Here is a 12,590-nt window from a genome sequence, read left to right as displayed (position 1 = left end):
TGACCGAGTTTTGCTGTCATTACAATCTCCTGATTTCAAGTAAGAATAATTTTTCAGATAAATACCAAACCAAACGTACACACTTGAAATACTCGCAATAGGAACTGTCAGAATTGAACAAGGGCACGAAACGAATGCGAATATGCTGTTGCGAGCACAATGGCGATCAATATCGGACAAGAAAGAAAATAAGCAAAAATGGGCCGGGCTTTACACTCAGCATAAGATAAGTTCTTCACCACAACGGCCTCACTTTCTTAGTCTGCAGTATGAGCGCGTCACTATTGATGGAATGTTGAGTGTGAAATAAATTAATGCGAGCAGTTTCTCAGTTAGACTCCACAGTGGCTGCCAACGTATCTTCTTATCCACGTCATGTAGTTGCTGACCCTGGTGTAACCTCCTGGCCTTCCCCTACCACAGTCGTCTCCGAAACTAGTGATCCCACGTAGTACCCATTTTCCGCTTTCGTTGAGGCACATGAATGGTCCTCCACTGTCACCCTGATAAGAACGACAAAAAGAAAAGATTCACCGTAAACTAGAATAATGCTTTGTCAAGTAATTCTTAAAATCGCCATTCAAAATTCAATCCCATCGCCAACTTCATTGTTTTAGTAACTTGGCTAATTTGAACTCGTGCGAATAACGTCACCGTAGTAAGTTCAATATGGGCTGAATAACTTCATCAAGACAATATGTCGATTTATATCTTGGCTGTGTACTAAGCATAATGTAGCTTTGTAGCCTAACCTGTAGGTGAACTTTTGATACTTTTCGAGGCCTAATCTTATTCTAGTTTAACAATTTTTCCGGAGACAACCTCATTACTTCGATGGATTTGTCTTCCATTGCTTACCTTACAGGTGTCTTGCCTGATCCTGCCTCCGGCGCATATAATTTTCGCCCAATCATAAGTATGGTATGTTGCGCATTGTGACCCTGGCTTGATAGGAAGGGCAACCTCCTTTAATTGGTTAGACGAAGCACCGATATCTGGATAGTATTCACATCATCAAATACCACACGCTATTTCATGAAAACATAAAAACTGAGATAAACCAGACATGAGTTTATTACAAATTTACGTTCTAGTTGCTTAAATGCCTCAAAAATTGCTCGCTAGGGGTCGTAACAGACGCCGACTAAACCGTCACCACAAATTTCACTTTACATCCAATAAGCTTAGCTTTAACTTACCCCTAGTTATACCCCATCCGGTAGATATGCAAGAAGTTGCCACACCGGGATGTCCATTACTCCGGTTCATCTGTTGCTCTGACGTAAAGTTTAAGAGCGGCGGCAAACAAGCTGGCCTGGCGTATTCAAAATCTTTCACAAATCCTGCCAGTTGAACAAGAGCTATATCGTTTATATCTGTATCGAAGTTATAATCAGGATGAATTATGATGTTGGCCGCTCGGAAGGACTGAAAAAGGTTAAAATTGCAGCATTAGATAATCTGGAAAAGAATTGTGTAGATTACACTGTATGAAAAAAGCCTTTGTGATACACAATTAGGTGAACGAGGACAATTTAAATCCACTGGCGTAGCTACATTTTGGCTCACTTAAACAATTGCCTGATGGCCCACGTTGGCAGGGAGACTATTAGCAACGACATTCTTGGAGTTACCTATCCAGTAAGTAGATCTGCATGCGCGTTTGTTTGGTAATTGTAGCCTACGTCAACTTGAATAAGCTCACCTGAATTCTACGGTTGTCGACTTGGTCATACTTCCAGTGTTTACCAACGTGGAACCAATACTTGAAACGATCAATTGACTCCGGCCTAAAAAGACAAAAATAATGAAAACCACTCCTTATGAAGACAATGAGAGCTTCGTCCGAAAAAGGCTCGTCACGTACATCGTCCATGACGACTTGTCGAGAAAACAATGCGCAGCGGTGATGACCCAGTTAGAACAGACAAGGGTGGCTCCACAAGAAGGAACAAAGGCTTCAACCACTTGGACCATCCAGGGCCACGCCCCCATTCTTGACATGCTGCCACCTGGTGAAAAAAGTCAGATTCACACTTTACCGAATATTATAACAGCTATGCTAGGAACCTATTTTGACAAATGCAAATAAAAGAACCCATTTAGTTTTTCACTGTAACCAGCTAAGTGACGAAAAATACCGTACCAAGCGCTACCATCACCTCTGGCGATTGAATTATGATAAACATTTGGCGGTGTTGAGTTTCTTTATAAATGGTCTATTGTGGCCAATTTGCAGAAAAATGACACAGACCTTTGACAAAAACAGTTCGCACAAAATTTCAGGCGAAACCACCTAGTTGTTTTGTGAATTATTTTCTCATGAAAGCGGATAATTATAATCTTCAATTGGCTTACCTAGAATCTTTTTTGTCGATGATGAGCTTCTGAGGGGAATTCCACATTCGAAAATCGACTCTAATAACAGAAAATGCCTTTAGTTGTGAAAACCGACGCCCTGGTACGACACTGCATATAGGTCTCAAGTTGCGGTTTCAAAAATAAAATGAAACGAATGCATTGTATGTATTCTGAATGCACGATTGGACCGAATCATAATTGATTGGTTATAAATTTATGTTACACCACATTACAACGTTTTCACGCATAGATTTCGTTTAAATAATTGTCACTTACGGGAGCATTGCTCGACTTTTTGGCATTTCCCCCGGTGCCATATCGGCTTGTCGTCTGGACAAGCGCAGCCCGGTATACACGTGACATCATCCTTCGCTGACGAATCGACAACGCTATTGATCCCATCACCTGCGGACAAATCCGTATAGAGCAATTGCTTCAATATTCCCTAAAGTTAACTAAAAGGTGCTCCTGACATAACTGAATGAAATAGATCAAACGAAAATATTTGTATTATTAACTTCAACCGTGTTACGTCATAATCACAAATACCGCAATGTGCGGGCGTATTTTTTTAATTTGCTGTAAAAACTAAAAGTTTAATTAGAGTTAACCAAGTGAATGATACATAGATATTACATATAGTAAACTGTCGTACGGAACGGTGTTAATTACAACCAACTCAAAAGAATTATAATTTAATTGGCATACGGGGCGGTGCTATATCTTCATTAGTTAATTTCTTAAACTGTCATTAATCAAAATTTGTAGAAGGCCTACTGCCCACTTTTTATGCAAATGTTCCATTCCCCGAAGTCCGGTGACATGGTAGCCTCGCAGGTGAGTCTGCATATTCTCCGGCAAATTTTCCAAACTTGTCCTTTATGGCAAGTCCTGGGCCTTAACATACTACCTATAAAAGCAGAGCGCTTGTATAATTTTATGATCGAAATAAGCTGCAATGAATAGTCACCAAAACCACGATCGAAATTTTTCATTGTGGTTGAAGAAGTGTCTTACTTTCGCTTTCAGAGATTTTGGCGGGTCAAGTGCTTCTTTTTTTGCAGACTGGACTGTTTCATAACCATATTTTAATCGGTTTTGGCGATACCGTTTTCAAGAAATGTCATGTAAATTTTTTGATAAATAAATGATAGTAATCTAAAACCACAGGGTGTAAACTCGGAATTATATTGATACAATTTGTCGTAATCAAGTACTAGATCAACCAACACCGGCTGGCACCGTACGGTTGTTATCCGTGACAATTCCGTAAATAATATAAACAAAATCCAAATGAGAAAGGAGGTAATTTGACTTAAATGACAATACGCGATAATCGTGGTCACGTGACTGTCACGCTTTTACTGATAGATTGTAAGTGAAGATGTTTGTGGTCGACCCACAGTCAAAACGTGTTGCGGCAGCTAAGTTACACAACGCCTCGAGGGATTATCGACGTGAATTTTAAAAATAAATTAAGAACTTTACCGTATCGTTTGGGTGTAGGGCTAGAAGACAATCAAATTTGCATTCAAAACAATGTTGAAGGATGAATGTAACTAGTCATTTTATTTGAACAACACCAAATCTCTCCATTTTACAAGATGTATGAAAGAAATGATTTTTTTATGAGTAAAAAGGTTTAAAAACTATTATAAAATCTACCATACTTAATTGTGATCAAGGAAAGAGCACTTATAGATTTTGATTACATCACAATCGTTTTATTAGATTACTAATGACCTTCAACGATGCTGTAGGCCATTTTGAATCCTCTTCCTCCTTGGGAGGAGTCAGACATAAAAGTTAAATCCACCTCTCCCGATCCCAAGTAAAAGATTTCGTTTTGAGGCGGAAGCTGACCACATAAGCTCCGTGTTTTGTTGGTCGATGCGTCTCTCATGGAAAGACTGTCGTATAGGCAATTCGAAAAGCAATCTCCTCGCCTTAGGTCACAAGAACCTCTGAAAAACATTTTTCATCATCGTCCGATTTTTTTGTTGAAAAGTTGGAAACAAATATTGTACTTTGCGTTTGTTGTAATGCTTTGATAACGATAAAGCAGCAACAAAATAATTTTTGAATGTGTTAGGAGACCATTTGATCAGTTACAGTTTTCTACATTCTTACATCGGGTCTTCCACGTCAAGGTCCATTACACTGAAGACTATGTAACGCGTTTTTGGAGCCTGGATTGTCCACGTGCATTCAAGCGAATCGTTGTAATTAATCGGATACCCAGGCGAGCTTATTAACCCGCTGCTTTTACGAATGTACCTAGGCCCACCGCATCCTGAATCTATGATGAGATTTTGTTAACACTTGAGGAATTTATAAGCTTTTCATGAGATTTCGTTTGCAAAAGAAACAATCTATGTATTATATTGGCGTTGGCAAATTGATGTACGAAGTAAATGCTGGTGAAAGAGATCTAGTTAAAGAAAAAAAGACAATTTACCTCCTCGTACAAAGATCTTTTCGCAATATCCATTCGTACCCAATTCATAACCAGAACAGCAAACTTGAACAGTCCTTTGACAAGAGGCATTTCGATATTCGCTTCTAAACCTAAATACGTGAAATAGTCCATTTAAGATCTGCGTTTCAAGCCCGTAATGAAGAGATTTTCAAACTGCTGACAACAACCTACAGTTATTCTGTGATGTGCTAGCAGAGTAAGGTTAGCTGTGATAATAATAAAAACGCTTAGTTTTCCAATCGTATATTTCTCAGTCACTCACAGAGTGCAGGGTCTCCTTGAAAAGAGAAAAGTACAAACAGCAGAATACGGAACCCGAACAAGCTGCAAGCAAGTGTAATTCTGCACTTCGGTACACGTTCTGTTGTTTTGGCTGCATAAATAAACGAATCGTTGAAATTTCGCAAACAAATTTTTCTTGATACGAAAGCGGGCGTAGGAGTAGATAATCCGGATCTATAAATAACCTAAGTCATATCAAAATCACTTCAGCGTAGATGTACATGGTCACTCTTTCCTTACCTCAGACTGACGGCTGCATTTTTTGTAACCTTAAAGAACTTTAAGCGGTCAGCGCTTACATTCTTGCCGTCATCATGTCCGCCATGGAGTCGATCGAGCATATAACGAGAAACTTTTAAGGGTTCGCCAACCTCAGGGTTAAAAGTAATACCGCCTTGTAGATTCTCGAAATATCGAGTCACCTTTTCTTGACGCGGATTCCAGAAAAAAGTCCAAGTCCGTTGTTGTCCTTCTTCAAATTCATTTTCTTCTTCAAGCCCATTTCTCATGCTTTCGACCGATCCTGGCCAAAATCGGGAGCCCAATGAAAAGTCGGATAACAAAAGGCAAACAGCCAAGACAAAATATAGAACAAACCTCCACATAATATTGATTTATAATTTTCCTAATGAGTTTATAGTAATGCAATTGCAATCCCGATTACTCTACTGTAACATATAGGGTCTGTGGCTATACATAAACAAAAAGGGATCTTTGACCCATCTACATAGATATCTCATAACATAAATATTTATATAATAATTAATTACGCAATTGATCATGATTGGACACGTCCCGTTTTAAAAACTAATCTGTTTATCTTAAACAACCTGATATAGGCCAATTTAAACAAGGCTGGTCTTACGTCGTTCAAAAAGAATTCAAAAATTTGTGTTTGAGCGCCTATTGCACCAACACAAACGGTATAGGCTACCTTGAAAGCTAAAGTTCTACTTAACGTTTTGCAAAATGGTATAAAACGTAAGTTGTACATTCCATACTAACGACTTGCTTCTAGCAATGGTTTGACTTAAAACATTTTTGTTTTCGAGATATATTTTGAATATAGGTCTTACGACATAGAATTGGGTTTTCAGTTGGAATCAAACTAAGAACAATTAGAATCAAAGCACCCGTCTCCTAAACAATAATTTTGTCAAAGTTACTATCTTGACAATCGTCTTACGTCTATCTTGGTAATGTATAAGCTGTAATTGCTTGGGAGGTATGTGGTCATAAGTTTCATTTGAGTTCACAATAAATAAAATAATTGTTTTCATAGAAATTATACAACTGTTTAACACACAAAAACTGTTGAAAAATCCCTCTACTTTTTACGAGTAGGCTATAATTAACGGGTGCTTAAGGCAGGCAACGATTTCTTTTAATTCGTGTTTACTTTCCAGAGTCAGGCTAAAAACTTTCTGAATTTGTTTTACTGTGGATTAGCAACTGCAGTTCGATATTTTCATGTGACAACAATTTTATTTAAGCTTGTTCTTGTAATCCATTAAGTATGCTTGATATACAGTTCATAGCATTGAAAACGTATTAACTTATAACTGTGTATACCGATTACATGGTATTAAATGACCAAGTATGTCTGAGCTAGACTAGGGATATTATCTAAATCTATTACATCCTGATAATCCACCTTTCTCGACAACAAAATTTTCGGCAATCAAACAACTTTCCCATTTGTCGCTAAAACTTGGTTCTTAGTTGGCCTTATCCACATTATTCAAGCATTAAATCACTGTCTTACTCTGGTTGCCTAACGGTTTAAATTATGGAAAATCACGCCGTAATTTAATCGCCTACAGTAATAAATATTTCACTTACAAGTCATCTAAATACACTGTAAGCAACGTCAATCATAATAAACAGAAAGAAGCCAAAACGAGCATTGTTGCTTTTTCGAAAACGAACGTCACGAACTATACTCTGTTACGTGCGCTGATACTATCTTCTATCCTGGTTATCAATGATTTTGCCAACCATCCCATAAACTTATTAGATGTTAACAGCTTAACACGCCTCACTAAGGCCTACCTTGGTTAGTAGGATAGGCATATAATTAGTGTTTAGTTTTTTGATTATTAAAGTTTTTCAATATCCGTTTTCGGTCAATTAGGTCAGGGCTAAGTCTCAGTTTTCTCACGTCTTAGAACCTATATTTTGTTTTTCGTATAAGCGTAATTAATAATTATACAATTACCACATGTACGTTCAATCTCGCCACTTATACAGCATGTAACCCATGTACCATCAATCCACCTACGTACAGATTTGAAACAAAACAACTGACTCAGCGTATTCTTGCGCTTACCGTAATTTCTGCAAATCAATAAACAACTGAGATTTTGATGGTATTTGCTGTAATTTTATTCTAAAACGCCAATGCGTTTTATTTTACAATACCGGTGACAGCCTTGAAGCATTACTGAGGCGACCGCGGCTTCGATACGATTTAAATCAAAACTTTTACCACTTGCCCAATGGCGTTTTTGCTGGCCCATATTTATATTACAACGCTTCGTACACGTTCAGTCGTGTACATTACGTTGCTCTATCATTAAATAGTCGAAGTTATATTCAGCACCCTCGTTGACTACATCATTGGCGCAGCACGTGCTAATATTACAATAGATGCAAAAGCCCCGTAGGTAAAGACTGATTGCCCAAGAATTTCTTGCTTATATATTTATGGCTGTAGGTTTCTCGTTGAAAAACACGAATTGTTCATAGTCTGTTATGCCCAAGCCGGGACATAACTTTTATTTTATAACTCGCGGGACTGTAAAGTAGGTTAAGTGGTTAAACGTTTTCCGATGCTACTTTTAAACTGCGCCATTTGCTATGGTCTAGGCAAAACTTGTTGTCTAGTTCTTTTTAAAACAAGAGTTATATTGATACCGCCGTAAAAGCATATGATGCAGTTTGTACATAAGCTATGTGATGAAAATATTGCTTGAATTACATTTGTTTGGTTGATAGAATGTGTGGGACCTTGCAAATCGTTAAACAAAATTGTCTCACGCCAGAATCATAAATACTGGCCTTTCCTAATTGAACTATTCTAAAAACAAAATGCTTCTTTTACGAGCCCCTTTCGTTCAACGAGCAGGAAATTGTAAATTGATCTTTTCGTTTTTGTTCCTCTCTTCCCTCTAGCGATTGTGCCATGTTAATCCTAAAAATGTGCCTCTTTTAAACCTTTTCTTTATTGCCACAGTAAGCTGTTACTGAAAGCTGGTGAATTCTACGCAACGATTTAAGGTTTATTAACTAAACTGTAAAAGTTTGGCTTTGAAATTCGAAATTGGACTGCGTGTTATAATAATCAACTAATTGCATGTCCTATATATAAAAGAAGCTTAGTCGGGCTTTAACCAAGGCATTAACATGATTAAGTTTATCGCTATAACACGTCAGCAATTATCTGTTTTGCAAAAAGTGTAAGTCACGTTGTAATCCTTTTCTCAATATGTAGATAATATATATCACCGATTTGTCTTCTTTATTGTTAAGACGACCAATAATATAAAAAACATGCTGTAGATGGTAATACTCTTGGTATGAAACGCACTGAAATCGTTCCACAACGACATGGGCAACTGGGCAAACAAGGTAATATCTCTAAAAACATAAATTTCATTCCGAACTATGAAAGAATATTATGTGTCTTTCGAGACATATTAATCCTATAGTTGTCATTACTAATTTCAGATGCAGCATACGTGGAAACCGGCAGTATAATTTTGACGCAGTGTCGAAGGTTTTACAATAGATAACAAGAACCTTGTTTGCTTAGATATTGGTTCAAATGGAATTTCGGAAATGACGTACTGATTGTAACGCACCAACGGAGACGGATATCATTTCATTCGCAAATGAAGCGCAATATTTAGACGACGCATACTTGTTTAGCTTTTGTTAGCTGGTTTAGGTTTTTATAACGACAAAAATATCTTGAAGGAGTTGTGTTTTTCATGAGTTGTAAGCTCACTATATTTCAAACTGAAACAACATCAAAAGAATTTTTTTATATTTATTGCAAGGTTTTGTTTCTTCATCAATATATAGCATATTTTCTGCAAGTACATACACTATAACACACTCATATTTTCAGAAATTTTAGAAACCATTTAGTAAGACGAAAAGGCGTTGTGGAAAATATATGGTCTTAATAGCAGCGAATTACACCATATTTAAGAGTTTCACATATCCGGTGTATATTTAAATATAAAACAGGAATTTGAGTTATTGGGTTTGTTGGTTAAACCCTTTCTGCACAATATGTCCAAGGCACCGGCAATTGGAATCGATCTTGGTACGACCTACTTATGCGTCGGCGTCTTTTAACATGGCAAAGTTTGCAAGGTTATAAAGCGATTGTTAAGTTGTGAAATTTACCTAACTTTCAAACTGTGGTTTATTCTCCGAAAGGTTGTAATTATCGCTAACGACCAGGGTAATCACACAACGCCCAGCTACGTTGCCTTTACTGACACCGAGCGGTTAATCGGCGACGCAGCGAAAAATTAAGTGGCCACCAACCCAACTAATACAGTGTTTGGTAAAAAAATCAGTACCTGATTTTACTTTTTTTTCTACAAACTAGAGCGAAACTATTTAGGTGGTAATTCACAAGCGAAGTGCCTTGGCATTTTATCTTTTTATTTCATATTAGAACTCTTCCCTTGTCCAACGGATTTCACACTCGTTATTCACACAAAAATTAAAGAAATGATTTCGACAAAAACATTGCAAAAGTTTCTGATAAAATTGTTCATTTATTCGCACAGCATTGAAATCGATTCCTTATTGGAGGTTATGGATTTCTACACGTCATTGACAACAGCAAGGTTTGAAGAGCTCAATGGTGATCTATTCCGGGGCACGCTGGAACCCGTTGAAAAGGCCTTGCGTGATGCTAAACTCGACAAGGGCCAGGTATTGCAGCAACTCGAAACAGTTTCATGCAAAACTTAGTATTCCAGTTAAGTTGCTTTCATATTGCCACTTTACAGAGATTTTTAGATTGCCTGCCTCTTTACTCTAAAGTTATTATTTTGCTATTACCTTTTGGCCCTACATAAGTCCAAACCACACCAAAAAAACATACAAGCTACCGTTTTGTCTCTACTATGTCGTTTTAGTTTAAAATACGGTACTTTTATCAAATTCCTTGCTTCAAATCGGTAAGACCAACGAAAGAGTTTTGGTTGGAGGTTCGACACGCATTCTAAGGATACAGAAATTACTGAAAGAATTCTTTAACGGTAAACAATTGAACCAATCAATCAATCCTGACGAGGTAGTGGCACACGGGGCTGCTGTTCAAGTAGGTGTACTATCTAAATATTCTTAAAGCAAGTGACTTTTAGTATTAGCCTATACAGTTATGTTGATAAGTCCATCAATATAACTTTGTGGGATTCTAAATTCAGTGTTCAGGATTATTGACTTAGTTGTGCTAGACAAAAGCCAGCAGTTCACCTGTCACACTTTTTAAGGCAGCAATTTTACGAGGAGACACATCAGAAGAGGTGAAGGATCTTCTTATTTTGGATGTTGCTCTCCTCTCTCTTGGAATAGAGGCCGCTGAAGGAATGATGACGTCACTTATAAAAAGGAACGCGTCAGTGTCGAAAAGTGAAAGCAGCATCTTCACAACTTACGCGGACAACCAGCCTGGAGTCCGCGTAAACCGTTTGCGTGGGTCAGTATATGATTTTCTGACTTAACTTAAAAAGAAATCGTGGGTTTGAGTACGCTAATGTAACGTGTAATAAAGGCCACGTTTATGATTGTGCAATATAAGTCATTATATTGTTTTACCAAAATCATAACACAACACTAGCAGAGATGTTTCCTTTTTGAATAACACCAGGTCCATGAAGGAGAAAGGGCGACGAACAAAGACAACAACTTGTTGGGTAAATTCGAGCTCTCTGGAATCCCGCCCGCCCCACGTGGTGTCCCTCAAATTGAGGTTACTTTTGACATAGATGCAAACGGTATCTTGAATGTATCAGTATGGAACGCCAACGCCGCAAAAATAGCAAAATGTTAAATTGAATGGGAACTTTGCAAATTATGTTTTGTTTTCATAATTTGATTGGAAGGTTTTCAAACGTAATTTTATAGATTCAAATCACGAAACAACAAGCCAAACGCCAAAGCCGGCAATCAAACGGTCTTTTCTGTGATTGCTGTTGCACGATTCATATGGCAATTTTCAAAATGGTTTCGCAACATTTACAATTACACCACAGTTTTATAAACTTGATTTTTTAAATCAAAGCACGACATTTTTTTATAATGCTGGTAACAGCAAAGGAGGCACGCGGTTAGGCAAACGCGTCACAGGCCTAAAACTGAAATTCTGCACGCCCGTTTTTAAATGATTAAGTATAAGCTCAGAGATGCCAAAATTTGAAAAAAGAATGGAAGTGCGGTACTGTTTTGTCCACCGCTGCTAGGGCAAGTTAAGAAACAGTCTTTATTAACTAAGATTCTTCAATCATGTTTATCTAAGATTTACAATTCTTGGGCAAACCCCAGATTATAGTCCGACTGGTAGACCTATACATGCAGGGCCGGCTTTAGGAAGGTGATAATAATAGGCTAATCATAATGTAAACCAAATATCAACTTTCAACGCACTAACGTCAAGTTGTAGGTAAACAAGGTGATTTTATAACTTTGTCGCCGATTTATAGCAAACACTTCATTAATATTATTAACTACTGCTTTTTGCAACAACATTTTTCAATTTCGAGACTGGGGAAATAGCTATTACTGAATGATTGCATATGAGCGTTCGAATCGTTTTTGAAATGAACATTTAACATTCTTACATCTAGTTAGGAAAGCCATGGCTAAAATAAACGTTTTGCAACCGAGGCTTAAATGGAAAGTACTGTACTGATTTATTGTAATGCAGTTGGCAGTGTAATAATGAGGCCCTTTTGTAGGTTATGTGAGGCCCTGGTGTTGAAATCGCAGTATTATATGTAATGTTTATGAAAGCGTGCCGTTGATTATTTCTTTATTCGTGTAGAAATTGTTTGAGCGTCATAACGTCCTATATTATACGTGTTGTTGGTACTGTGTTTGTGTGGTTGGTAGGGTATGTATGTTATCCATGGTGGCAATGTGCGGCCCGATTGAACTAGTGATGTAACGTTTGACCTAGTAAGGTATTTGGGTTGGACATAGCTGCTCTATTTCTATTCCGCAAAGTAGGTCATTGACGGCATGTGTGTGTACTGTAGGCCTACGAGGCCAACAAAATTTGGCTGGTTATGTGTAGGTTTACAAAGTACAATTTCACCATATGCCGATTACGCAGCCTGTTGTAAAAAATAGGCGGCCAGATTAAGAGAATGGTTATGCAAAAACTCTATTTAAGGGTATATAGGAATTATATTTAGGCTATCGTATGTAAGTAAAGTTACGA

General features: G+C 37.6%; 2 protein-coding genes across 2 annotated transcripts; one reads left to right on the top strand and one right to left on the bottom strand.

Moving 5' to 3' along the window:
* Positions 1–33: 33 nt before the first annotated feature.
* LOC143466245 (plasma kallikrein-like) lies at positions 34–7,077 on the bottom strand. The gene is made up of 13 exons (XM_076964884.1): positions 5,363–7,077; positions 5,103–5,213; positions 4,820–4,929; positions 4,492–4,660; positions 4,105–4,325; positions 3,146–3,271; positions 2,638–2,766; positions 2,359–2,418; positions 1,868–2,012; positions 1,706–1,790; positions 1,200–1,428; positions 859–995; positions 34–503 (listed from the first exon to the last, which is right to left on the bottom strand). The coding sequence occupies exons 1-13, from the start codon at positions 5,725–5,727 to the stop codon at positions 333–335; spliced, it is 2,058 nt and encodes a 685-aa protein (XP_076820999.1). The 5' UTR covers positions 5,728–7,077; the 3' UTR covers positions 34–332.
* Positions 7,078–9,488: 2,411 nt separating this feature from the next.
* Positions 9,489–11,201, top strand: LOC143466197 (heat shock 70 kDa protein-like). The gene is made up of 5 exons (XM_076964833.1): positions 9,489–9,505; positions 9,931–10,078; positions 10,332–10,469; positions 10,642–10,830; positions 11,019–11,201. The coding sequence occupies exons 1-5, from the start codon at positions 9,489–9,491 to the stop codon at positions 11,199–11,201; spliced, it is 675 nt and encodes a 224-aa protein (XP_076820948.1).
* Positions 11,202–12,590: the final 1,389 nt, after the last annotated feature.

This window comes from Clavelina lepadiformis, chromosome 7 (assembly GCF_947623445.1).
Source record: "Clavelina lepadiformis chromosome 7, kaClaLepa1.1, whole genome shotgun sequence".
Classification (NCBI taxonomy): Eukaryota; Metazoa; Chordata; class Ascidiacea; order Aplousobranchia; family Clavelinidae; genus Clavelina; species Clavelina lepadiformis.
The sequence above is the reverse complement of the archived record's forward strand: the minus strand, read 5'-3'. Positions and strand labels throughout refer to the sequence as shown.

Coding starts and splice junctions, on each gene's coding strand:
- LOC143466245 (XM_076964884.1), bottom strand. CDS start 5,727: ATGTGGAGGTTTGTTCTATATTTTGTCTTGGCTGTTTGCCTTTTGTTA. Junction 4,930..5,102: donor TCAAGGAGACCCTGCACTCT/GTGAGTGACTGA, acceptor TCACGTATTTAG/GTTTAGAAGCGAATATCGAA. Junction 2,419..2,637: donor AAAAGTCGAGCAATGCTCCC/GTAAGTGACAAT, acceptor TTCTGTTATTAG/AGTCGATTTTCGAATGTGGA.
- LOC143466197 (XM_076964833.1), top strand. Junction 10,470..10,641: donor CACACGGGGCTGCTGTTCAA/GTAGGTGTACTA, acceptor ACACTTTTTAAG/GCAGCAATTTTACGAGGAGA. Junction 10,831..11,018: donor ACAACCAGCCTGGAGTCCGC/GTAAACCGTTTG, acceptor GAATAACACCAG/GTCCATGAAGGAGAAAGGGC.